The sequence below is a fragment of the Branchiostoma lanceolatum genome, chromosome 10, assembly GCF_035083965.1.
Source record: "Branchiostoma lanceolatum isolate klBraLanc5 chromosome 10, klBraLanc5.hap2, whole genome shotgun sequence".
In the NCBI taxonomy this organism is placed as follows: Eukaryota; Metazoa; Chordata; class Leptocardii; order Amphioxiformes; family Branchiostomatidae; genus Branchiostoma; species Branchiostoma lanceolatum.
Genome location: NC_089731.1, coordinates 20,265,262 through 20,290,516, shown reverse-complemented (window position 1 = coordinate 20,290,516; position 25,255 = coordinate 20,265,262). Strand labels below are relative to the sequence as shown.

Here is a 25,255-nt window from a genome sequence, read left to right as displayed (position 1 = left end):
CAGACCCACCCAACAGATTTTTCAACCGAAAACATAATCTTCTCCGAGTACAAGTACTCGGCGAAGATAATTAACCGAGTTCGCGAAGTGATGAAACAAAACAGGAGCTCTGAGATTGCACCATGGCCATGTGTAAATGGAGGGGGGGGGGCAAGTAGAAAGAGATATTGATGAATAGAGTTATTTACAAAATAAACGGTTGGTTTCCATCATATTGTCACATATACATCTTTATTACCTAGCCCCATCCGAGGGTCGGGGACTATGGTGGCGTCCAGTACCAGCCCCCTACGTACACTCCCTCCTGTCTCTAGCTCTGTGGGTGCATAACTAGTTGTTATCTCCATGAAAAAAGGCTTTTTCATGGAGGCACTGTTTTGCGTGCGTTTGGCGTTTCCGTGTATGTTTGTGTCACCGGATGCTTAAAGTCAGCGTAACTGTAGAACATGTACATGGATTGTAATGATATTTGGTATGTGGGTAGGTGTTAGAAGGAGGAAGGTCAAGGTCGATTTTGGGCCCCCTGGTATGTGTCACTGGAACTACAATGGCCTATTTGTAAAAATCTTCTAAGGAGAATAACTGAAGAAAGGATCGACAGATTGTCATGTTATTTGGTACACAGGTAGGATGGACAGAGATGTACACACTTAAGTGCAAATTATGCAAATGAGACTGAATTTGCATAAGTAAGGAGGAAAATCGTTTGCATGTGTGTCGCTGGATGCTTACAGTCAGCATAACTGTAGAACGTGTAGATGGATTGTAATGATAGTTGGTATGTGGGTATGTGCTGAGAGGAGAAAGATCAAGGTCGATTTTGGGCCCCCTGGTATGTGTCACTGGAACTGCAATGGCCTATTTGTAAAAATGTTCTAAAGGAGAAAAACTGAAGAAAGGAACAACAGATTTTCATGTTATTTGGTACGTAGGTAGGTTGGACAGAGATGTACACACTGAAGTGCAAATCATGCAAAGTTAGTGTGTTTGCGTGTGTGTGCGCGTGTGTGCATGTTTGTGTCACCGTGTGTGTATGTTTGTGTCACCGGATGCGTAAAGTCAGCATAATTGTAGAACGTGTAGGTGGATTGTAATGATATTTGGCATGTGGGTAGGTGTCGGAAGGAGAAAGGTCAAGGTCGATTTTGGGTCCCCTGGGATGTGTCACTGGAACTGCAATGGCGTATTTGTCAAAATCTTTTAAGGAGAATAACTAAAGAAAGGAGCGACAGATTTTCATGTTTTTTCTATGCAGGTAGCTTAGACAGAGATGAACTGCAAATCATGCAAATTGGACTTAATTTGCATAAGTAATGAGGAAAATCTATATTTGCAGTGTTGTCCATTCCATATTGTTGCACCCCCACCTGTCAGTAGCTATTTATAGCGAAAGTGGGTCACTTCTCCCCTTGTCCGACAGTGTGGGTCATACCATTGAGCGATATAGAATGGGGGGAACTGTTTTAATACAAAAACAAAGTTTCATGGAGATTTTGGGTCCTAAGACTCTTCTTCGATTTTGAAATAGAAATCAAGATTTTTTTTACCTTTCGGCAATGGTCAATAAATCGAAAAAGGAGCAATATGTCGCAAACTGTCAGTTCAATCGCAAAAACGTCCTAGATGCCGTAAAAAGACATTTGAACATGAAGGAATAATGTAAAATCCGTACCAACGTGTTGTACAATTCGGGTAGGCGAGCTGTAATAATATTGCTCACATTGTCTACCTGTCTGTCTGTTGAAGAAAATAAAAAGACTGGGGATTTCTGATCTAAATCTATAATGATTTTGATGTTGGCATCAGTGTTAATTAAGGTTTTATTGAATACAGCAAGGATAAAAGACTTCTTGGTTGTAATACCGTGTTTCAATTTGTCACTTCAAGTCTTCTTACATGCTTTATGGTAGTCTGTATAACGCAAACTCCAGCTGTCCGGGGGTTTCTCTCCCCTCCCCGCGGAGTTTGTGCTCTGGTTGCTATAAGCCGGGAGGACTGTTATCAAAAATGGTAACACCAATCATAGGGCAGTATTTCAGCTACGCTCCCATTGCCATGGAAACCACCTAGTTATCCTGACTGTTAGCTGTCACAACTGGCACCACAGGCAGACGGGGAGGAAGGGATGGGAAATGAGATCCAGATGTTGGGAGGGTGAGAAATGAGATGTATCCAAGCCGGTTAAAAGGGATTTTAAACCTACGTAGTTTATCTGTTCCTTTAGAGGCAGACAATGTCAGTTTCTCCCGCATCAAGTTTGAAAATCCAACAAGAAAAGACTTGACTGCCGAAAAATGTTCAAAGTACAGAGAAACGGCCTGTGAAACTCTCTTCCTACCACCTGCAGATCAGACATCTGCAGCTGTCAATCACTGGGTAGCAACAGCAATAGATCCTTAGCAACTAGAGTCTGGCCTGGGCAGGCAGCTCTGTGGGCTGATGACGGCTGCATAAATTATCCATATCTAGAAAGGAGGATTCCCTTGAGTTAGCGGCCTTAGCCATCAAGCTCTTGGGTTGCGAGGAGGTTACAGAGCGGCGAGCGGTCACAGGAGGCTTGATTGAATTCAGGCTAGCTTTATGGTATTCAAGTTTGAAAATGTGGATGTCTTGCTCTTTGGCCCGCCTTGTTTTTTTGTTGTTGTTTTTTTCGCCCGTGCACTCTGAATTTGGAGTCTGCAAATGATTTTGTCTATAAAATCTACTTGCTGTGGCCTCAGTAGATGACTCTGGGTATACCCATACCACTTCTTTTTCCTCCGACACTTAATAGGTTTTATAGGGACACGTTTTCAATCTTCTATAGGGTTACCGACCTGATTGCTTTGGCTTAATTCAACTTATAAACCTTCATCATTACAAACATTCCGCATGTATAAAGCCGGCGTCACAATTCATACGAACGTCGGCCGAATTTGTTGATCGCCCGAAGCTCGCCAAATTTCAAAATCGCCCGAGCGTCGACCGTATTTTTCGCTGAAAATCTGCCCCGTCGCAAATTGGACGGGGCTCGGTCGACGTCCGTCGAGCACTAATAATTATAAATCTCCCATGAGATGGTATAATCTCTTGGACACGGACGAAGTCAGAATCGACTAACATGAAAAAAAGCCAATATTTGGATCAACTTTGATTTCAGAGTTGTGGGAAATATGTTGGGCATGAGTAGAGTGGACGGACACAGTGAAAATAATAAAATTAACGAGAATTTTGTGACAGACCAACTCAAATGCTACCACGGGAGCCACAAAATCAACAAACCCGTCTAATTAACGTAGATGCTATGATTTTCACCAAACGGAAATCGACCGAAGCTCGGGCGAACGCCGTCTGAGCTTCGACCGACCGTCGATAAACCTATCGACGCCCTGCCGACACATGGGCGTCCTTCGGCAGACAAACAGTGGGTTTTTTTTTAAAGATTTGTAATGAATTAGACTTTGAACTAGTCATCTTGTGGAAAAAAAACTTCAGAAAGTCAAGAGCCTAAGTTCATGAATATATAAATTGACACATCTAAACCAATAGCAAAAAAAGAAACAGGAAGTATTGTCTTTTGTGTCCACATTCAATTCATACTAAAAAAATTTCAATGAAGACTTAACTTTGCAAAGGAATTGTCTTTCATTAGAAAAGGCAGCATTCTTTGACAAGTTAACACAGTGTTCTTTATCATCTTATGTTATAAAACAAACTGTCGTTACGTTTTATGTATAAACAAGAAGGAGTTCGTCCTGAGTCCATCCAAGCTCCCACTGACGCCAGCACTAGACTCGCCCAAAGCACGCCTTACTTTTCATAAGTCGGCGGAACACTGACGACGGTCGTTCGATTATTGTACGAAGCCCGAGCGAGGCTCGCACGAGGCCGAAGAGTTCGGGCCACCTCCGACCGACAAAAAATCGTGTCTGAAATCGTCGGATTGACGTCCGACTATTGGCCGAGTGTTCGGGCGAACTACAGGCATCCTGTTGACTAGCTCTCCGAGCTCATAAATCGCCGCCGAGGCCTCGCTGAATTTAAGCGCAGCTTCCAGTGACACGCGAACGTCGGCCGAGCTCCGAAAAATCGCTCGAAGCCCGCGTAATCGACAGGACGTCGGCCGTACTTCGGTCAAAATTACCCATTTGGAGCTCACCGACATGTCGGCCGAGCTGAATGTTTGATTTGTGACGGGGGCCTAAAGCCCCCGTCACAAATCAACAATTTAGCTCGGCCGACTTGTCGGCGAGCTCCAAATGGCGATTTTCGGGCGAAGTATTTTGCATATCAATGTGATCCAAGATGGATGCCATGTGATTTTCCCCTGCATTTTCAGTTTTCTATCTACTGAAAATCCCTATATTCCTTTGCCATCGACTCCCGAAATTAGCCAAATTGTACAGATAAGTATATATCCATACTTTCTGTGAAACCTTTTCGTGAAATTTGCTACTTTTTCGCTCCAAAACGCACATTTACTTTCTGAAGGGGTAGCAAGTATCCATCTTGGTCTGTGTAATTTGTTCGCCCATAATTTTGTAATCTTAGAGAGACTTCGAATTCTTCAAATGTGAAGCATAAGTAAGTATATTGGTGATCATGGTGTTGTTTCAGTGTTGTATAGGTAGTGTAAGGGGCGCTGCCACATTCGGCATCCCCAGGGCAGTATTTGCTGTTGTACTACTCCTGGCTGTACTCCCGCCACCTGTTGTTATACCGAAATGGAACAAGATCGATAGCAAAGTAAGTGCTGAAACAGGTGACTGGACATTATTGGATTCAAACATTAGAAAGATGAACTATGGACTAAATGGTCTGAAGCTTGTTGCGCCATCACCCTCCCGAAGTGGTAGGACCCAACGAACTCTGAACACACTCTCCTGCCTGGCTCTACTGCTATCTGGTGACATCTCAACCAACCCAGGACCCAGGGCCCAGAGACTCTCTTGTGGACACTGCCTCCAAGATGTAGGTAAAGGCACTACTACTAGTTGTGTATCATGTAAAACCTGCAGCGTCACTGTCGATGATAATGCACCTTCTAATAAAAAGTCTCACATAATCTCTGATGCACCTGTTAAATCCCACTGTAAAGGGCTATTATTTGCTCATCAAAACATTAGGAGTCTGTTGAAAAAGAAACCACAAGTAGAAGTGTTTTTAGAAAACAGTAATGCTGATATTCTTGCTGTAACTGAGACAATGTTAGACGAAACGGTTACTGACAATCTCCTGTCAATCAACTCGTATAATGTACTTAGACATGACCGTGGCTCAAGGCATGGAGGGGGTGTTGCGTTGTATATTTCAAGTAAGATCCCTTTTAAATCCCGCCCGGATTTTTCAGTCCCGGGCCTTGAGGCCATATGGGCAGAAATTATGCCACCCTCCCGGAAGAGTATCTTAGTCTGTAGCATGTATCGCCCTCCATCCGATGACCACACGTTTTTCAACAAATTTGAGGAATGCATGGACAAGGTATGTGACGAGCACAAGGAAGTCATAATTATGGGGGATCTAAACTGTGATTCTTTGTCTACTGACAACTCAGGTTCCATCGGCAAACTTAGATTTTCCTGTATGCTGTATCAACTTGAAAACATCATAACCACACCGACTAGAATCACACAAAACACTAGCACCTCCATAGACGTAATCCTTACAAATGAGAAGTCACACCTGCATAACCATGGCACATATGAAGGTGGTTTCAGCGACCACGCAATGACTTTGTGAAAAGCCCCAGAACACAGCCAAATATTACTTATAAAAGGAACTACAAAAAATTCAGTGAAGAAAAGTATCTGTATGACTTATCGCAAGTACCGTGGGACATGATAGAGAATTTTACAACCGTTGATGAGCAGCTTGAGACATGGGAAACCCTGCTCGTAGGTGTAGCCAACATACATGCTCCCACCAAGAAGCTCAAGGTCAGAGGTACGCCGGCCCCATGGCTTACCGACGACTTGAGACAGCTTATTTCGCTCAGGGATCAATTGTACAAAGAGGCTAAGAAATCAGGTAACCCAAGGGAAATGCTAGAATACAAGTGCATAAAGAACAAGGTGAACTACCTGTGTCGTAAAGCCAAAAAAGAGCATGCATCTCAGTCAGTTATACAAGGGTCTGAAGAGGGACAGTCTGGAATGTGGAAAGCCATCCGCAACTTACTTCCAAGTAAAACACCGAATACCATCAATTGTATCCAGCATGAAGATCAGAATATTACTGACAAGTTGGGAATTGCGGAATACTTGAATAAGTTTTTCCACAAAGTCATAGATGACTTGTATAAGTCAATCTCAAACACTGTTCCCCACTTTAGCCCTTTTCAGTTTGTCAACAACGCTGACAGTATTTTCTCTTTTACTCCCGTCACTGAGGAGTCTGTCATAAATCTACTGTCCAGCCTCAAAGCTAATAAAGCAACTGGACAAGATACCATCGACAATAGGCTCTTGAAAGTTGGTGCACGTATTCTCGGTCGTCCTCTCACCAAACTGTTCAACCTTTCACTGAGTACCGGAGAGTTTCCACAAAAGTGGAAACAATCCAAAATCATGCCGATACACAAAAAGGGCGACAAAACAAATCCGAATAACTACCGTCCTGTGTCCCTTCTGTCGGGGGTATCAAAGATTCTTGAGAGAGTAGTGCACAACCAACTGTACGCATACATGAGCCACCAAGGACTGCTAACATCCTGTCAGTCTGGATTTAGAAAACTACACTCATGTGAGACAGCGTTACACTCTGTGGTGGAAGACTGGACTCAATCCATAGAAAAGAAAGAGCTAACTGGTGTAGTTTTCTGTGATCTGTCAAGAGCGTTTGACACGCTAGATCACGACATACTTCTTCTAAAACTGAAATGCTATGGCGTGGAAGACTCAGCTTGTGGCTGGTTTAAGTCTTACTTGACTGGTAGGCAGCAATGCACGGGTGTAAGCTCAGCTTTATCCTCCTCAACTTGTGTCACCTGTGGTGTACCGCAGGGATCCATTTTGGGTCCACTTCTGTTTATCGTGTACATAAACGATCTACCAAATTGCATCCAGTCGTGTAAAGTTTCCATGTACGCCGATGATACTATCTTATATTTTGCGGCGCGAAGCTTTCACACTCTGGAGAAAACACTCCAAAGTGATTCAACCCGGCTTTCTCATTGGTTTGCTGCCAACAAACTTTCTCTGAACCCTACAAAGTGCAAAACAATGCTCATAGGTACACATGGAAAGAATGTGGCAAATATAAAGCTTACTATTACACTAGACGGGGCCAGACTGGAACAAGTAAATGCTTTCAAATACCTGGGGGTTACCATTGACAACGTACTTAAGTGGAGCTATCACTTCGAACACATTTTTAAGAAACTCGCTCAGGTAATTGGCATTATCAAGTACGTTAAGCCATATGTCAGCAGTCAGGCTCTTCGGTTAATGTACACAACGTTATTCATACCCCACATAAACTACTGTAGTACAGTTTGGGACCAGGGAGGGAAGGGATACCTTGATAAGCTTGAAAAGCTGCAGAAAAGAGCAGGTCGGGTAATTCTTGGCTGTGACCGGTACACTCCTACATCAACCCTTCTCAACACACTAGGATGGCTCCCAGTAGCCGAAATTCACAAGAAGAGTAAAGCTACACTTGTCTACAAGGCCCTTAACGGCCTGACTCCTCTGTACATCACTGCAATGTTCACCCAATTGTCCCATGTACACACCCATAACACCCGCCTAAGAGCACAAGGGGGCCTTCAGTTGCCAATGACACATTTGGAATACAGAAGACGAGCCTTCTCGTCCTCGGGGGCTGCACTTTGGAACACACTACCACAACATCTTAGATCAGCCAGATCACTTCCAGTTTTCAAACAGCTATATGATGTCCACTGCCTCCCTGCTAAACATTGATATATGTATACAAACTCCTTTCTAGTCGACTTTTCTTTTCTCTGTTATGTTTGACGTTTGTAGTGACCCACATTTTTGACATGAGTTTTCTTATGATTTACCCATTGATATGCAAATTCACTTCTTGTTTATTTATATTTGAGTTTGGGTCATTGTTTTGATTCTTCATTATTATGTTTTGGCTAAATATTTCTAGCCTATTACGTTATCGTTAATTCAGTTATTATCTAACTCAGGATTTCTGTTTGATGAATAGTTATATTTTTAAGTTAATTCCTGTATTATTTGTTATTATTTTAATTTCTATTGTTGCTATGTACTATTATGTAAGGGGTTGAACCCCCCAGGGAATCGTTGAAAAACGCCGACAGGCGATACTGTATTCCTGGTTAAATAAATAAACAAACAAACAAAACAAACAAAGTACGACCGACGTCCTGTCGATTCTACGGGCTTCGGGCGAATTTTCGGAGCTCGGCCGACGTTCGCGTGTCACTGGAAGCTGCACTTAAATTCAGCGAGGCCTCGGCGACGATTTTTGAACTCGCACAGCTCGTCAACAGTTTGCCCGTAGCTCGCCCGAGCAACGCCCAGCGCTCGGCCAATATTCGGGCGGGCATCCGAGGATTTTAGACCCGATTTTTGGTCGGTTGGAGGTCTCCCGAACTCTTCGGCCTCGTGCGAGCCTCGCACGGGCCTTGTACAATAGTCGGACGACCGTCGTCAGTGTTCCGGCCGACTCATGAAAAGTAAGGCGTGCTTCGGGCGAGCGTTGTGCAGGTGTCGATGGGAGCTTGGACGGGCCTCGGCCGAACTCCTTCTTGTTTATAGATAAAAGGAAACGACAGTTTGGTTTAAAACATAAGATGATAAATGAGACTGTAATATTAATAATATCAACTTGTCAAAGAATGCTGCCAAACCTTTCTAATGAAAGACAATTCAATGCAAAGTTAAATTTTCATTCAAAAAAAAAATTATCATAAATAGAATGTGGACACCGAAGACAATGCTTATTGTTTCTTTTTTGGTATTGGTTTGGATGTTTCAATTTGTATATTTATGAGCTGCGGCTTGACTTTTGAGGTTTGACTTCACTTCCTGAGTTTTTTCTCCACAAAATGACTAGTTGAAAGTCCACTGAGTCATTATAGATCTATGTTTGTCTGCCGAGGCACGCCCAGGCGTCGGCAGGGCGTCGATAGGCTTATCAACGGTCGGTCGAAGCTCGGACGGCGTTCGTCCGAGCTTCGGTCGATTTCTATGTGGTGAAAATGTTTGGATCGGGGTTAAACGACTGATCTGTTGACTTTGTGGTTCCTGCGCTTGTATTTTGATTGGTCTATAACAAAATTCCTGTTTATGTTATTATTTTCAGTGTGCCCACCTACTTCACTCGTGCCCTACAGATTTGCCACAACTCAGAAAGTAAAGTTGGTCCAAATTTGAGATTGTTACCAGGCCATTTGATTCTGACTTCGTCCGTGTCCAAGAGATGGTACCGTCTTATGTGGGATTTATGATTATTAGTGTTCGACGGACGTCGCCCGAGCTCCGTTCAATTTGTGACGGGGCAGGTTTTCAGCGAAAAATACGGTCGACGCTCGGGCGAATTTGAAATTTGGCGAGCTTCCGGCGATCTACAAAATCGGCCGATGCTCGCATGAATTGTGACGCCGGCTTAAACGACTTGCCTTCATAGTGTACATAGCGTACATACAAAATAATTATGCCAGATGGCTTTTAGAGCCTTTTAACGTCTTCATCACAGATTTATAACGCATGTGAGGATAGTAACCAACACCGTTTCTGTATATAAGATAACATGTTTTGTATAATTTTATCACGTACGTAAAAACTAACTCTCTTAACACAATTTAATGTACATTGTATCGTATGTTGCATTCTCTAATTGTAATTGCCAGCACTAGCCCTTTATAATAGCCTCCGGCTTGTAGGGTAGCCCTGGTTGTACGTCCTTTTATATAGCCTAAAAATCCAATCCAATCAAAACCCTTACCCTAACCCTACATGCACGCGCACCACCCCACGTAGCGAAAATTTGGCGGTGCAGGAGTTCGGTGCGACACCGGTCAGGGCCAAAATGAGCTACACCCCCTTGCTATCGGCATCCTTGCAATTAAGATCAATGCATATTTGAAAGCTCCTCGCAATTCCGCTTCTAGTCAGCCAACAACCAAAATGTCATTGACCAATATGTCAACTAGAGGAACACGTCACCAAGCCACACAAAAGAGAGTAAGAACAATGCCGGACGTTTGTTGGGCATTTTTGTATGCATACGCCCCAGTCCTCAGTTTAGCTGCTGGGCTGTCAGTTATTACTTATCAGTTACAGGACGCTATCGCACTACCTTGAGGTGGGCTTTATAAGGTAGAGTGGGGAAGTTATGTTAGATAGCTTTCCCAAGAGCACAGCATGGAGCCAAGAGGTTTGGAAAGGTTCTCAACACTCCAACCATTTCCAACAAGTTGTTTGAAGTACGTTCTTGTTTGCTGATGGAGTAGACTGTTATCGGACTCGTGCACTGAACCTTACATTAGTGATGTCGTGGACTTCAGTCCACAAGGTCGGACTCAAACTGAATTCAAACAAAGCCAACAATTTAAATCGCGGACGGTTTTGTTGGGTCACGCGGTAAGGGTGACATGAACAAATAGACCTTGATTAAAAATGACGTTCAGGCCGACTGTAACCACACAGAATAGCGATAAATAACATTAATCGGCAAGAAATGCTTCTTCTTAATACAAAAGAAATATGTATTTATGATTTCCTCGGGTTAGGAAATGTCTTCTGAAGCTGTAGTCTCGGTGTATATCTTTAGACAATGACTATCTTTGACCTGTTTTTGAATGTTATACGTGTAAGCCCCGGTTTCACATAGCCGAACATGACTCCCGAACGCTAGCCGGCTCGGGTCGGCGGTAGTTCGGGAGCAGTCTGACCAGAATTAGGCCACGCCTATCTTTGGCGCCAAACATGCACCGAATATGCCCCGAACATGCGCCAAACATGTCCCAACCGTCTCCTAAACAATACACGGTTTACCCCCAACCAAACCCCGAATGCTTCTTAACCTACGCCCAACCATCAAGACCTCTAGCCGCAGACTGCCGAATCTCTCCCGACTAATCCAGAACCGATTGCCAACCCTCTCACGAATTAAGATGGATACATTAGGCGAATATCAAGAGAGGGGTCATTTTCGTTTTTAATCAAACTAATCCATCATTCTATATTGCTAACATCACCGAGAGATCGAATTCAGACCGCACTTAGAGACGGGAGGCCATGTTCGGCTATGTGTAACCGGGGCTTGTTTAACTTTACATTAAACAGCGCCTGCGGGTGTTAGCACCACATAATTATACAGAATCAGGTGTATGATAGGGGTATCGCAGGCTAGTTTAAAGTTACAGCGAGGGCTTATCAAACAAAGGTAATCTATATTGCATCAGTGAAGTGATTAACTGATTAGCCAATACTGGACTTTAGCATTGCTCTCCACAATACACTACTAGTATGTGATAAAATACGTGTGTGCTATTTATGGCTATGTGGCGTGTACGTGACCGAGGAAAGTTCAATGTAACGTTACAGACTGTTTTAGAGCTTGTCGTACAGCACACCGTGGAAGGATACGAAGATTGAAAACTCAAATACTATGACACCATACATAAACGTGCCTGTGTGCAGCGTGTTGTTAATGTACTGATTTCTGGATCTAAGTAGGATTTGATTACTTGTTATACAACACCGTAATCACGTGATGGCAGATACGAAAACTTCCGTCATCACAAAAGAAGACTTGAGCTTCAAGATGGCGGCGTCGCGTGGATTTATGTTTGGAGCAGCCCTCGCGGTGTGTTTTCTTGTGACCACGTTAACTGGACTCGTCAGCTACACTTATCTAAAGAAGCAGGGGGAAAGGTTAACACACTACAACAGACCCAGTACAAGACACCTGCTACAGAAACAGCCCGCCTCACAGTGAGTACCTTTTTCTGAATGATTCTAATTTCCGTGAATTTGAGACTAGTTTTGACTACGTTTCTCTTCGAGTATGTTCCTGAAAATAGACACGAACATAATGGCAGGCAGAAGTTGTTTAAAAGAAAAAGAAAACACATTTATATTGATTCTCTGATTATGATAGCAACACTAACGTAGACATGTACATTTGATACAGGTATTCTATTATTCATTACTCAGTCCCGATGGCCCGTTTTATCATTATTTTCTATCATGTATTGTTGTTTAAGTACATACAAAAATGTAACGGTAGAAAATGTTTCATCGACATTGAGATAGTACCGTTACATAAACTGAGTTCATGTCTGTGAATTAGAGCACGGCCATATTCGTTGCAAGATCGTCGTGCGACTGGAAACTGAGGGCATTCTTGGGATAGCCGTGTAAATGTTGGGCAAAATTCAGCTTTCTTGATAATGGAAAGACTGCCTTCAATCATTGTCGGTGGTTGGTTCTGTCACAGCCTTCTTGAAAACGGCACAATATCAAAATCGCGCGACTTACTTCCTTGTGTGACGCATTTCCACGAAGAGCACCTTGGTAGGAGCGCGCTTCATTTCACACCGTAAGTTCAGTCCTACAGCACCAAGAGAAGGTGTACATGAAATTCTTTCAATAAACTTGAAACGTTCATTTCAACAGTAGGATTGACGGCAAATTTTCGTCAATCACCCCCCCCCCCTCCCACTAGTGGTGGGTTTGTCCGCTGAAAAGTTACTCCCGCCATTGTAAATGACTGGACATTGTAGGTCAGTAGACCGTATACCTTACGGGGCCTGGTATGAGCTGCCACGAACCATAAAGGCGAACAGTTTAAGACAAACACCGTGCAGCTAGAATTACCTGTGACCTGTACAAAACATCACTGCTACCATGTATCATGTTACGGTAACCTTCGGCGGGCCACGGCATTTCAAATATCTCAGTAGCGTTTGCCCAGCCCCCATCTTAATGTTTACACCGATACTTTAAAAGTCAAAACTGACAATTTAGTGAAACGCATTAAGACCAGTGTACATTGTCGGGAGTTTCAACAAGACTATTCGATGGGATGATTTATACAAAGCAATGAAATTAGTTTTAATCCAGCAACACAACAAAATAAACTCCTGAAGCCGTGACAATAAGTTACCTGGAAACGTCAAGCATGGCATATTTGATTGGTAATTTGACACCACGTATGTCATCAGTTTTTTTCTAACTGAAACGACAGCTAGTATCTTTATAAAGAGTCTCTGAAATCGATCCTTTCATTGATATCTAAACTATTCATGATGATTCCAGGTTTGAAACACTTATCAGTTTGAGGAAATTTGGATTACCCATCGACCCACCGCCCCGACATTACATCTTCGCCACCTCAAAACATTCTTGTCTTGCCACGTGCCACTTATGTTGCCAAAATTGACGAAAAAAAACGTATTTTTTTTAACCGCCTCAAGCAAGCGGTGTGAACGAATAATAGTTAAAACTATTATTCGTTGCCAGACTATTTTGAAAATTCTATGGGCATTTTCTGATTTATGTTATTCGTGTAGAGCAGTACATAGAGAACGACTCAAGTGGACTATAGCTGGTAAACCTAGGCTTGTCCTGGCACATTTTTGAAAACCATAGACCGCAGTATAAATACTTCTTCACATGGCGTTAAACAGGCCATGCAAGAGCTCAATATTTCTTCACGTTGGTAATAAATTTGGATGTGTCCGATAATTGACGTTCTGACTCAATGGGGCGATAATTACTAGCGCTAGCGCTACGTTATGTCAAATCATATTTGAACGTGTCCACCGATGAAGTTGTGGAGCATTCAGATGTGCACGGTACAAACAGCTCAGAATGAATTGTCCTCTTAACAAATTACATCAAAAGGTAACCGTCCACGCCCGGAGCTTGGGAGCTGATTTCATTAGTGTTGGAGACTTTCTAGTCTGTGTAACGCAAACTCAGCTGCCCGGGGCTTTAATGGCCGATCCCCGCAGACGCCGGATGTTGGACTGGCCCCTATAGCGCGAGTCAACCGGGCTAGATCTAGAGAATCTCTGGTGCCTACATTTTTCTTTATCACACAGGTATTCGAAATGTTTCTGCGGAAGACTTCAATAGGTTGTCCTTATTTCCTTCCTGTAGGGTGGACAACCAGGTCGCAGATAGCCGCTGCAACTGCTCTAGAAAGGCATTAGTCTTCGCCAACGCTATTCCGAAAGGGGAAAAAGTGGACGTGCTGCAGAGGAAGAAAAAAGAACTACTGAAGTACAGAAAAAGGTGAGGTTTCACGAGCTCGTGTTTAGAACTAGCTATCATTCATAATGTTTTATATGACGTAGTATTCATCCTTAGGATTTGACCACGAGACCAGCCTAGACGTTTCCTTATTACAACCGTAAACAATCTTTGTTTTCTGTCTGAGTTATCTATTTGCCTTAAAATGACTTTGTGTCATGAAGGCCAGGTATCTTGTATTGTTATTACTTAGACTATCTTGATACGGGAGACATAATTCTACCTTGTTGTTGTAATGTATACGCTATAATGCAATGGAACGGACCTGTATGTACTTTACAAACACAAGTACCTGGCAGTAAATGCAGAAATCTGCATAGGCAACCTAAGATTCTAATCTTATAAAAAACCAGTCCTCTCCGGTGATTGAATGTATTCGCTTTATTTACAAGCTTTGGCACGATCACTACAAAATATCTTTACCCGGATACACAACAGCAGCAGCAGCAACTACATGGTAGTCAGAATAGCGGGTATAAGTTAGAAGGTTTAAGGGCCATTTTACAGGTATGGCTTCGACAAAAAAACACAGACCGTCCTCCCTTGATCAATACATACGTGTGTCTTTCATAATTACTGGATGTGACAACTCTCAGAACCAGCCAGGGGTCTTGATATATATTCATGATATACATATAGTGTATACACTGTCGGCCGGCGGTATCTGTAAATAATCGAAATATTTCGTGTCAATACAAGACAACTGAACCAAAAAATACATAAACACAGCAATCCTGCTTATAAACGTCAGATATGATATATCATATTACAGAGATCAAAGCAGGATATATTCAGTTTATCAGTTTTTGTAATGCAGTAAAAACTGAGTCAAAGAGCACGATGGAGTCTAATTGTTGCTTTGAGTAAAACATCAGCACTCACATCAAACTTTTGCCGTTCGTTTGTGTGAAGTCTTGAAATCTATCGCATTCTATAAAGGTGGCTGTAACAGATAGACATATATAAAATATTAGCCAATGGTATTATTGTGGCAAAGATTAGAAAAAGGTGCACACCAGAAATATTGTTTATATCCAATAATCATCTTCTTTTTTTATTGAATTGTTCAAAGAAAAATGATAAATACAGGGAACCATCCGCCCATTAAAACATAGAGAAAAAACATAGAGAATATGATTAACTAGATTTCGGCGACCATATGCCTCCATGAAATGTTTAGAGCTTTTGTGAATTTCTTGTTTTGTGCTTGGCGATGTACAACTACAGCTAACTTGTGCATGTCGCAAGTATGCAATTCCCATCATTTATATGCCATTTTTATATTACTCATGTAAAATGAGTTCCTCTTTAGCATGTTTGGTATCTATTTTTGTTCTTCCTGCCAGAAATTGCATGCGTTATGTTTATTGAAGTCCAGTTATTGGAAACAGTGGATTTTAGAATTTCCTCATTATTAATGCAACTAACGTATATTCAATTGTGCACATCTCTCCCTAAGTTACACATGTACCTGTATGCCTAAAATGACGGAAATCCGTATTTCCTTTCTTCAGTTACATGTATATTGTTTGGAACATTTGACAAAAATGCCCATGCAGCTCCAGCTCAATAATAATTAAAACAAGAGTTTCGGCGTCCGTTTTTTTTTTCACTTTAGGACCGAGTCCGCCAGGGAAACTTTGCTGTTTGCCAATGGCTCCGTTCCCCTCAGCTACCCAACTCAAGGTTTGGCCGTGGTTCCGGAGGGAGTGATAGAAATACCAGGTAAGGCACCGTCAGGCTGTCTTACTTACAACACATATCTGCGAATACTCCGTGACTTGAATTGAGATGACTGTCTGCATTCATGTCGCGTCACAGGCAGAGAAGTTATAGACACCCATGGTGCACTATGCAGCCGGGTGGACTTTGCTTTTTGCGCCCTTCCATCTCTTTCTCTCTCCTTCTTTATATTCAGCCTCTCTCTCTTCCACTCTTTCTAAATCTCCCTCCCCCTCTCTCCCTCCCTCCCTCTCTCCCTCTCTCTCTCTCTCTCTCTCTCTCTCTCTCTCTCTCTCTCTCTCTCTCTCTCTCTCTCTCTCTCTTTCTCATCCACTCACTCACTCACTCAGTCTCTATTTTTCACAGGTTTCTCACTTCCTGCCTTCTAGGACAAGGTGAAATGATTTTCTTACTTCTCATAGTTCGGGACAATGTCTCACACCTTTGTTACGGCTCTTGTTCCTCCACCTTTAACAAACAATGTGCTTAAGGACCAATAACAAGCGGCACCCACCCCTGCAGTTTATGGCCCAATTTATACAGTTCTTCCCCGACATCTCCTAGATCAGCCGACATCTGGGCGGAGATGTCGTAAATCTGTTTGGAATTATCGGTGCTATGTCGTCCAAATTTATCTTTTTACCAGGCGCCCTTCAGCGTTCAAATATTCACCCTGAATCTGATGGTTATTTGACGCTAGGTGATTCAAAGTGTTCGAACATTCTTACAGCTTTGCAAAGCATACAAAATCGAAATTGCAAAAACACAAATTTAAATGTTGAAGGAAAGATTCCCTTTCCGCCCACTTCTATGCAAATATAGCCGTACGCGCACAAACCGACCTCCAACATTCCATATTTGTCCTTTACCAAGGCTATCAAAGCCACACCATCTTAATTTTATGGATGACGTTCTCTGGAGACCCCAAAACTAATACGCGCGGGCGAAAAAAAAAATCCAGCAGAAAAATGCTGCCAAACCGCAGCACTACAAAGCTGGTATTGCGAATTGAACCACAGAACACAGCGTATCAAACAAGCAACAAGTCTTTATCTGTAGGAGGTACATGTAGGTTGTTTGTTCATCTAAGCAGACGCAGCTGAAGTGATCGATGTTTGAGATATTGAAAAGAACGATCAAAGATGTATACTTAGTCTATTAGATGGTATTTGGCTCCAAGGACTGTGGATGATGTATGACTGTGATGAGAATACTCGAATACTCATAAATGTACTTTCAACATACATGGCTTTGGACTTTATACTAAGCATAACATGCATATGGTTGACACTTAAAAATCTCGCTGTGAGACTCTATACCAATGCCTCAACTCCTCTGGCCCATGTCTCTCATCGTTACAAAAGAAACGTGTGAGAGCCACTCTGGAAAGATCGTGTTTAAAATTCAGTCTGGGCGATACTCGCTGGCCGCCGCGAGTCTCTCGTACAACTGTGCAAACGTAACATTTCCCTTGCCAACGTCGATGACATACCAATACACAGGTACGCCCCTTGTTCTTGTGAACTTTGATGCCTTACGTTACGTATTTTGTGGTAGTAACGTTAAATTACAACATTTACGACAAGCCTGCACAATGCTGGCTTTTTGTGGCAATCTAGGTCGGCAAGTTCCGGAGTTCCGTGGAGCTTCGGAGGAGAACAGGCGAATATCAATGCGCGCGCGGACGTCATCCATAAAATTAAGATGGTGTGGGCTAACCATGTCTACACATAGCTTGTAGCATGTTACATTATTCAAACATCATTCACATTGAATGGCGGTAAATCTCTCTTATCGCCATGTTTATAGGCCTCGAAGTGGTTGACAACAGCGAAAACGAGGAATACCAGGTAACGTACACATCGTATAACGCCTTACAAAAGAATGGTTGCGACATATCTTGTAAATAGACTTTTCTATCAGTTATGTTCATCTACATTCATTTAGATTTGTTTTTTAAGTTTATAAATTGCTTTTGGCCAATGTCAGAATTTGACGATTAAATTGAACGGTAGTGCATTTTTTTTAAACAGTACCCTTTAGCGTTGCCAGACATCATGTCCGAATTCATGTTGGAATGTCTACAGATAAATATTGGTAGATTGTTTGAACTTTGTGTTTGTAAATTATTGGGTGAGTTCCGCACCACAAATAACATAAGATGCCCGGCGTATAAATTGGGGGGGGGGGGGATTCTTACACGGGCCAAGGTTCTATAATGCCGCCGAGTGGGTTATGTCGCCAGAAAGTAAATGATTTTGTTTTGTGCTTCTTAGCATTAGTTTGCATGTGTCCCTTCACAACCATATAAGACACTCTGTAGGTTATTAAAAAACAAAGACCCAACCTTGTGTTTTGTTTGTTAATCGAATATATCAGAATGCATAAGATTAAAAGAAATAAACAATTTCACATAACAAATCGGCAACGGGTGGCTTTCAAAACTCGGTGTAGACCAGTGAGATACCCGCTTTAGCCTACAAGGTTTCAATAATTTTCCCTGTCTCATTTGTCACACAACCTCACCCACACATGTCAGGTCCAACTCAACACGTCACATTACGGCGTGCTCGACGTGACAGAGACTCTGTCCGGGGTACAGGTGGACGGACGACGTACCACGTGTCTGATCATGCGCAGTAGTTCTCTAGTCCTCCTCAACCGTCAGCTCCAGACCGTGGTGTATGTGAACACCGTGTACGACATAGATGCCAGGGACTTAGGTGAGTTGTTGTTGTTGTTGTTGTGTGTGTGTGTGTGTGTTTGTGTGTGTGTGCGTGCGCGCGCGTGTGTGTGCGCGCGTGTGTGTGTGTGTGTGTGTGTGTGTGTGTGTGTGTGTGTGTGTGTGTGTGTGTGTGTTTGACTGCAAGGATGTAAGTCAAAAACATAACTTTGGATGAATATCGCAGGAATTGACAATAACGAAGTGAGCAGAGAAGACTGTAAATACCTAGCCCGGGTGCCATTCTATCTAGTTCTACAGGAGATCGCATACCCACTCCCTCAAGAGTACGGGAGCCCGGGTAAGCTAAAAGGATAAAACCCGGGCTGTTCAAATTTGAAACATCACACATCTATGATCAAAGATAGAATGCCACTTGATGATAACTGTATTTTGCGTTTGTAGTGTCTCGTATTTGGTGTCCTATGTTGTTGCTTTATTGTTGTTTCTTATGTCACTAATCAAGTCGGTACGCTCCGGTTGCTATGCACCCACCACCTGTGGTTGCTCATTTTTATTTCCTCAGTACACTTCAGTTACCTGGATTATCAGGCGACATTTTCTATCCGCATTCGGGTCAGGAAGTCCCCACGCCTCTATGATCCTGGAAAAGGTTTTCATTTTAACTTTTATTTATTTTGATATAGTTATCTTTGGTCTTTACGCCTATGTGTTACATATTATAGTTAAATTACACAAGTTTCCCTGAATCATGTTAAGATGTTGGAGACTTTTAAATACAAAAATGTAACGTCTAGTAAAATTTTAAAAGGTAACTATTATCATTCTGGTTTACCTTATATCTGAAGGATCAATTACAGTTCCAGAATTGAAGGCTATCTCGCTCTGTCTGACTTCTTACTTAGACAACGACATCAACAATAAGGTGACAATCATCACTAAGACGTTTCTGAGATATCCGTCCGTCAAGGCTCTCCTCAACAGTACCCGGATGTTCTACCCCAAAATCCGGATAGTGATTGCAGACGACAGCCGCCCTGTGGAAGACCTCCAGGCGGAAAACACTGATCATTACGTCATGCCGTTTGGAGCGGTAAGCTAGTCTGTTTACTTTGTTAACTTTTTACGACGCTTCAGATTGCAACAGTTTCTTCTCACAGCTTTCTTTCTCAACAACTTTATAGCATGAAAGCTCGCCTGTGTTGGTGGTTAAAACTTTGTTCCAACACAAAAAGAATTAGCCCATCGAATATTCGACTGTCCTACTGCAGTATTCCTCTGATTTCCGATCAACCAATGATCAGTTGCCTAGATCACGTGACCTTACAGACATGTGACGTCAGCAATTGGTCAAAATTACCGACAGGAAGTCTATACCACCAGCCGTCTTTGATGGGTAAAGGTCGATGACCCCCAGCAGTACTTTTGTAAAACATAGCTACGTGATACATAGCTTACTTTGATATAAATATAACTAGAAACGAAAAAGATCAGTATCATTTTAAGCTATGTATGCAAGCTCAAGGCAACTAAGCGAGCCTATTTGACCGATTTGACTTTACCTTTAAGACTTTCAACCACAATGGTAATCATATAATCCTTTTAAGATCTGTTTGGAAAACACTTTTTGCAGGGTTGGTTCGGTGGCAGGAATCTAGCCTTGTCACAGGTAACCACGCCCTACTTCCTGTGGGTGGACGACGACTATGTGTTTGTCAACGATACAAAGTTGGAGAAGTTTGTAGAGGTTCTTGACAACACTAATCTGGATTTGGTAAGAACTCTGTTGTGACGAATTAGTCTATTAACAGGGACCTTGTACCACTAGGTACATGTGCCGGCTAGAGTATCCATTGATTTCTTCTTCTTCTTTTTAATTCTACAGAACCAGTTTTTTCCTACAAAGATTTCTTTGGGCAATCAAGTAGGTAAATGGCGTCATCAACATTGACCTTACTTTATGATTGGACTTGATTTTGCCTGTTTTTTTTCTGATTTTTGTATGAAAATTCATAACTTACTTTCTCGGATCATATTGCTTATAAGCTTCATGTAATACATTGTTTCAGTTTGCCCTAACATTTTCAGCATTCGGGGTTTTGAATCAACACATACCATCCACATTGGGGGAGGAACAAAGTAAATATTAGATAAGCAAGGCCGAATTAACAGAAACTGCAAAAAAACTGATTGAAGATTGCTTCCAAAAAATGTTTGTTTGTCTGATTGATTGATTGATTGATTGATTGATTGATTGATTGATTGATTGATTGATTGCTTCAGTAATCAAAAACATACGTTCAGACCTTTGAAATATGTTGATAGCTAAAGCTACATTTTTTTCTTCAATGATACAGGTATCTGGTAGGGTTGGTAACAGGAATCTCATGTACTCCAAGCTGTCGATCCTACCCGGAGACGACCATGGCGACTGTCTGGTTCAAGGCCACGGGCACTACGGCCGCGTTCCCGGCTACCCACACTGTTATCTGACCCCGAAGGTCACCAACTTCTACATGGGTAGAACGGACAAAGTCCGCGCTGTGGGATTTGATCCAACCTACTCTCGCTATGGACATACAGGTGAGGACTACGATTTCAGAGACTACCTGAAACAAAAATGCCTGATGCAGAACTTCGCGAGTAGTCCGTGCACACCTTTTTTTCCATCTATTCTTTTCTGTTTTAAAATTCATAAATTTGTTCTTCTGCAAATATTGGGCTCTTTGGCATGCTATTCGTTTGTTTATGGCAAGTTTAGTATCATATTCACTATTTTTCCTTATTCTCACTTAACGATAGAAATTTTGCAACGTAGAACATTAGATAGGTAATTGTGACTTTTTCGTTGTTTAGTTATTAATTGTGGCCTAACATGTATAATGTTGATATGTGGAAAAACTAAAAAAAACTTTGTGCTTTGCACTTTATTCACCACAACCAATTTTGACAACCAAGAACAAAATTGAGTTGAAATCACAACATCATAATAATTCGGAGCAATACTTGAGAGTAACATTACAGAAGCAATACCTCAGACCTAAGTAAATACTAAAGTGCCTGATTTCTAAAACCTGTCTTACGCAGATACTAAAAAAAGAGACGCATGGACATATTAGTGGACACATATGCATCAGATGTTACGTAAATGTGATGTCACAGTAGAGATGGCGATTCAGGACAATCGCCGATTGTCCTAGGACAGATCGCGATCGCCGTTTGTCCTAGGACAGACTGCGATCGCGATCTGTCCTAGGACAATCGCCGATTCTACTAGTAGAGATTGCGATCGCAATCTGTCCTAGGACAAACGGCGATCCAAACTTAATGATGCTAAGATATTAAGGAAACAGCAATATTTTTTTATAAACCATGATTTTATTTAGTAGTTATAAACTCTGATGAAAACTCAATCGATGCTAAGATAAAGGAAACAGCAATATACAGCAAAAATGTTTGAGCACCCTCTAATCTTTATTGTTCTGCCAAAGTTGTGAAATCATTCGGTACATGTATATAATGTCTGTAAAATGATATAGGTGTGAAACTGTAGTATCTTGAAACTGAGATTGATATTTTGACACCTGTTTTATCACTTTACAATTGTTATTGTTCTCCCAATGTTGTGAATTCAATAGGTGTGAAACTGTGAGTATTATCTTGACACCTCAAAATTTACATACCGAAACATTATTGGATCACCTTCTTCCAACTGATATCTTTCACACATTATTAAAATTTTGTCACTCAAATTTATCAGAAAGTACTTTATCAGAAAACATACTCACATGAAATTTATCCATCATGAAATATGAACTAATTCACCTAAAATAGTTCATAATTGTTAAATGTAGGTAGCATGTTAAACACGATTGAAATGTAATGCAATGATTCATTCTATTTTCCAAAGCATTTCCATCTAATCAGAATTTGTTCAAGTAGAATCGCCGTTTGTCCTAGGACAGATTGCGATCGCAATCTCTACTAGTAGAATCGGCGATTGTCCTAGGACAGATCGCGATCGCAGTCTGTCCTAGGACAAATGGCGATCGCGATCTGTCCTAGGACAATCGCCGATTGTCCTGAATCGCCATCTCTACTGTGACATGTGAGATATAAAGCTGTGTGCTGACCACAATATTTGTGTTGCAGAGTTCTTTGTGGATGCTATGGGGAGATTGCGAATGGCAGCGTGTGAGGGGGTGCGTATAGACCACAAATCCAGTCGAAACAAGGACTACAACAAGTTCCGCCGAGGGGGAGGTGTATCCGGGAACTACCGGAATATTATCATGAGGCGACAGTACTTTAAAGATAACATACACTGCTGGATTAAACCATAGACGATACGATTTTAAAGTATAATTCTATGTAGGCATTAATCTGACGACTTGTGCAATTCGTATGTGTAGTCGGAGCTGAATTTGTCAGATTGTTGCAGTACCGTATCAAGCTTGCTAACCATCCCATCGTGAGTGTCCCAGTAACTCCTCGGTGCTTGGTGTGTTATCCGCCCGCCCAGGTCAATTAAACACACACCGGGGCATCTGTAATGGGTGGGATTCAGTTACTCAGCTATAAAAAGGATCTATAGTAATCGGATGCCATAAAAGGTCGGCCAAAACGTCAGGACTGGGGCCGGTAAAACAACCCCATACCGGCCCCGCGGGTTGATTACCAGACATAAACACAGACGAGGATCAACCCTGTTCTGTGCGACTTTTTACGACATTTTTTAAGTCTTTCAAGTAATTCACGTTTTATCCCCATATAGGCGAACAAGATTACATCAAATCACGAACTACCAGACAAAAGGTGCAAAATACAGCAGATCACGCGCAGAAAAGGCCTGATCCTACATCTGCTTGGAGATGCATGTCTTATTCAAGGTCAATGGTCCGCTTTTCCCTTGGTGACATGACCCCTGGCCCCGAGGTTACTATACTACAGAATAAACCGCCGGCTGAATGAAGCGTTATGTCGATGTAAACAGTCTTTTGGACTCGACTGGCAATCAATAAAAGTTAGTTACTTAAAATACATTTCCGAGCGTGCATCATTGTCAACATTGCTGCAAAGTACATGTTCGTGTTTCAACGCAGTTTTACAGGGTTTGGTTATTCTGTTAAGTTTTAAACTATAGTGTCATCATACGCATGAAAACAATAGCAATGGAGAAGACAAATCTACATTTCCTCTTCAAGAGTTATCATGTTGCATTGTTGTTTGTGTGCGATGTTGTCTTGACAACAATACGGTTTGTTTTGTCTATTGTCCGCTCATGTCCCTCCCCACGACAAATATTTATCCAGCTTACTCAGGTGTCAGAATACCAGGCATTTGTACAAACGTAAGACAAAAGTTTTCCGTACAGTACCCTGTTAACTATGTCACATTTTTGAGTAAGCTTATCCACTTTCATTCGTGTAACGAAGAGAATATGACTGAGTATAATTTTACAATCATCATCATCATCTTACATCGAGATTACTCCGGGGAGGTAGACTAGATAAAGTTTTTAAAAGGTTTTTCACTGATGGTCGTTTAAAGAAGCCCTTAACTCCAGAAGTGGGTGTCATTTTCCACTTGACTATGTATCAATGAATACAGAATCAGACGACTTTTTACAAAATTTCGCATGTGGTGAATTTCACAGGATGTGTTTTTTCTTAACAATATGATACACACTAAACCCGTGCAGACCCTACCCATGTATTCCCTATACGTATACACACTTCTTTCATCGTGAACATTTTTGGCATAAATCAGGAGGGGATAAGCACAATGATAAGGCCAGTTGTTAATAAGATATAAAAGAACACAAAACAATACGAGTTTTTCTTATCCCCCCTGACATGCTTTCTGTAACCTAACTTTTGTCAGGCCTTGTCAGACACATTGTATTCAGCCATAGGCTGAGGTTGTTTAATTCAATTAATTTGAAAATAGAGGGTCACCGTAGAACTTTAGTAGAATACTGAACGTGAATTTTTTTATGCGCACGGGATTAGAGGGTACTTTATCGTAAACCGTAAAAAGTATTCATTTCTACTTCCTAAAATTATCATCTATTGGAAAATAACTCCCCCCTCTGGAGTTTAGGACTGCTTTAAGGACGACGGTTAGTAACGTAATACGACCATTTAACGTCCGATTTATTCAAAACGTTATTTATCTTAAAACCGCGCGGACAGAGGCAAATGTTAAACCCATGGGCAGAAAGCTCTTCTAAAAAGAAAATGCATGGTCTGTAAGTTTTTCACCGCCTATTTAACGCCGTGCGAGCATGTATTTAAGGTATATGATGTAGAATTGTGGCAGGCTTACCCATTATCGTCCACCTCAGTATTTTCCCTTCTAGCGTTATGCTTGAAGAACATAGACAAAAAAAAATGCACAGTAACTGTCGAAAGCAGTCTACGGACAAATGACAGTAAAGTCACTATGTTTGTCCCTCCGCTTGCCTGACGCGATGGAAGAAAACAATGTTTGTGTTATGAATTTTCTCGACATCAGCAGCACGTGGCGTTCACGTGATAAACGCATGGCCATGACGGAAAATCCCGACCTGTTAAAAACGCATCGTATTACGTCAAAATGTTGAAAATCG

The 25,255-nt window shown here is 41.8% G+C and overlaps 1 protein-coding gene across 1 annotated transcript; it reads left to right on the top strand.

Annotated features, from left to right (window-relative positions):
• Nucleotides 1–9,680: 9,680 nt before the first annotated feature.
• Nucleotides 9,681–23,687, top strand: LOC136443257 (beta-1,4 N-acetylgalactosaminyltransferase 1-like). The gene is made up of 10 exons (XM_066440422.1): nucleotides 9,681–11,915; nucleotides 14,088–14,222; nucleotides 15,859–15,965; nucleotides 17,772–17,812; nucleotides 18,502–18,685; nucleotides 19,211–19,297; nucleotides 19,551–19,738; nucleotides 20,279–20,419; nucleotides 21,003–21,228; nucleotides 22,798–23,687. Exons 1-10 carry the CDS (start codon nucleotides 11,695–11,697, stop codon nucleotides 22,986–22,988), a joined length of 1,521 nt encoding a protein of 506 aa, XP_066296519.1. The 5' UTR covers nucleotides 9,681–11,694; the 3' UTR covers nucleotides 22,989–23,687.
• Nucleotides 23,688–25,255: the final 1,568 nt, after the last annotated feature.

What these genes read in the sequence shown, in the direction of transcription:
- LOC136443257 (XM_066440422.1), top strand. Translation starts at nt 11,695, where the DNA reads ATGGCAGATACGAAAACTTCCGTCATCACAAAAGAAGACTTGAGCTTC. An exon ending in CCTCTATGATCCTGGAAAAG is followed by an intron (nt 19,298 to 19,550) that starts GTTTTCATTTTA and finishes CTTCTTACTTAG; the next exon opens with ACAACGACATCAACAATAAG. An exon ending in ACGTCATGCCGTTTGGAGCG is followed by an intron (nt 19,739 to 20,278) that starts GTAAGCTAGTCT and finishes CACTTTTTGCAG; the next exon opens with GGTTGGTTCGGTGGCAGGAA.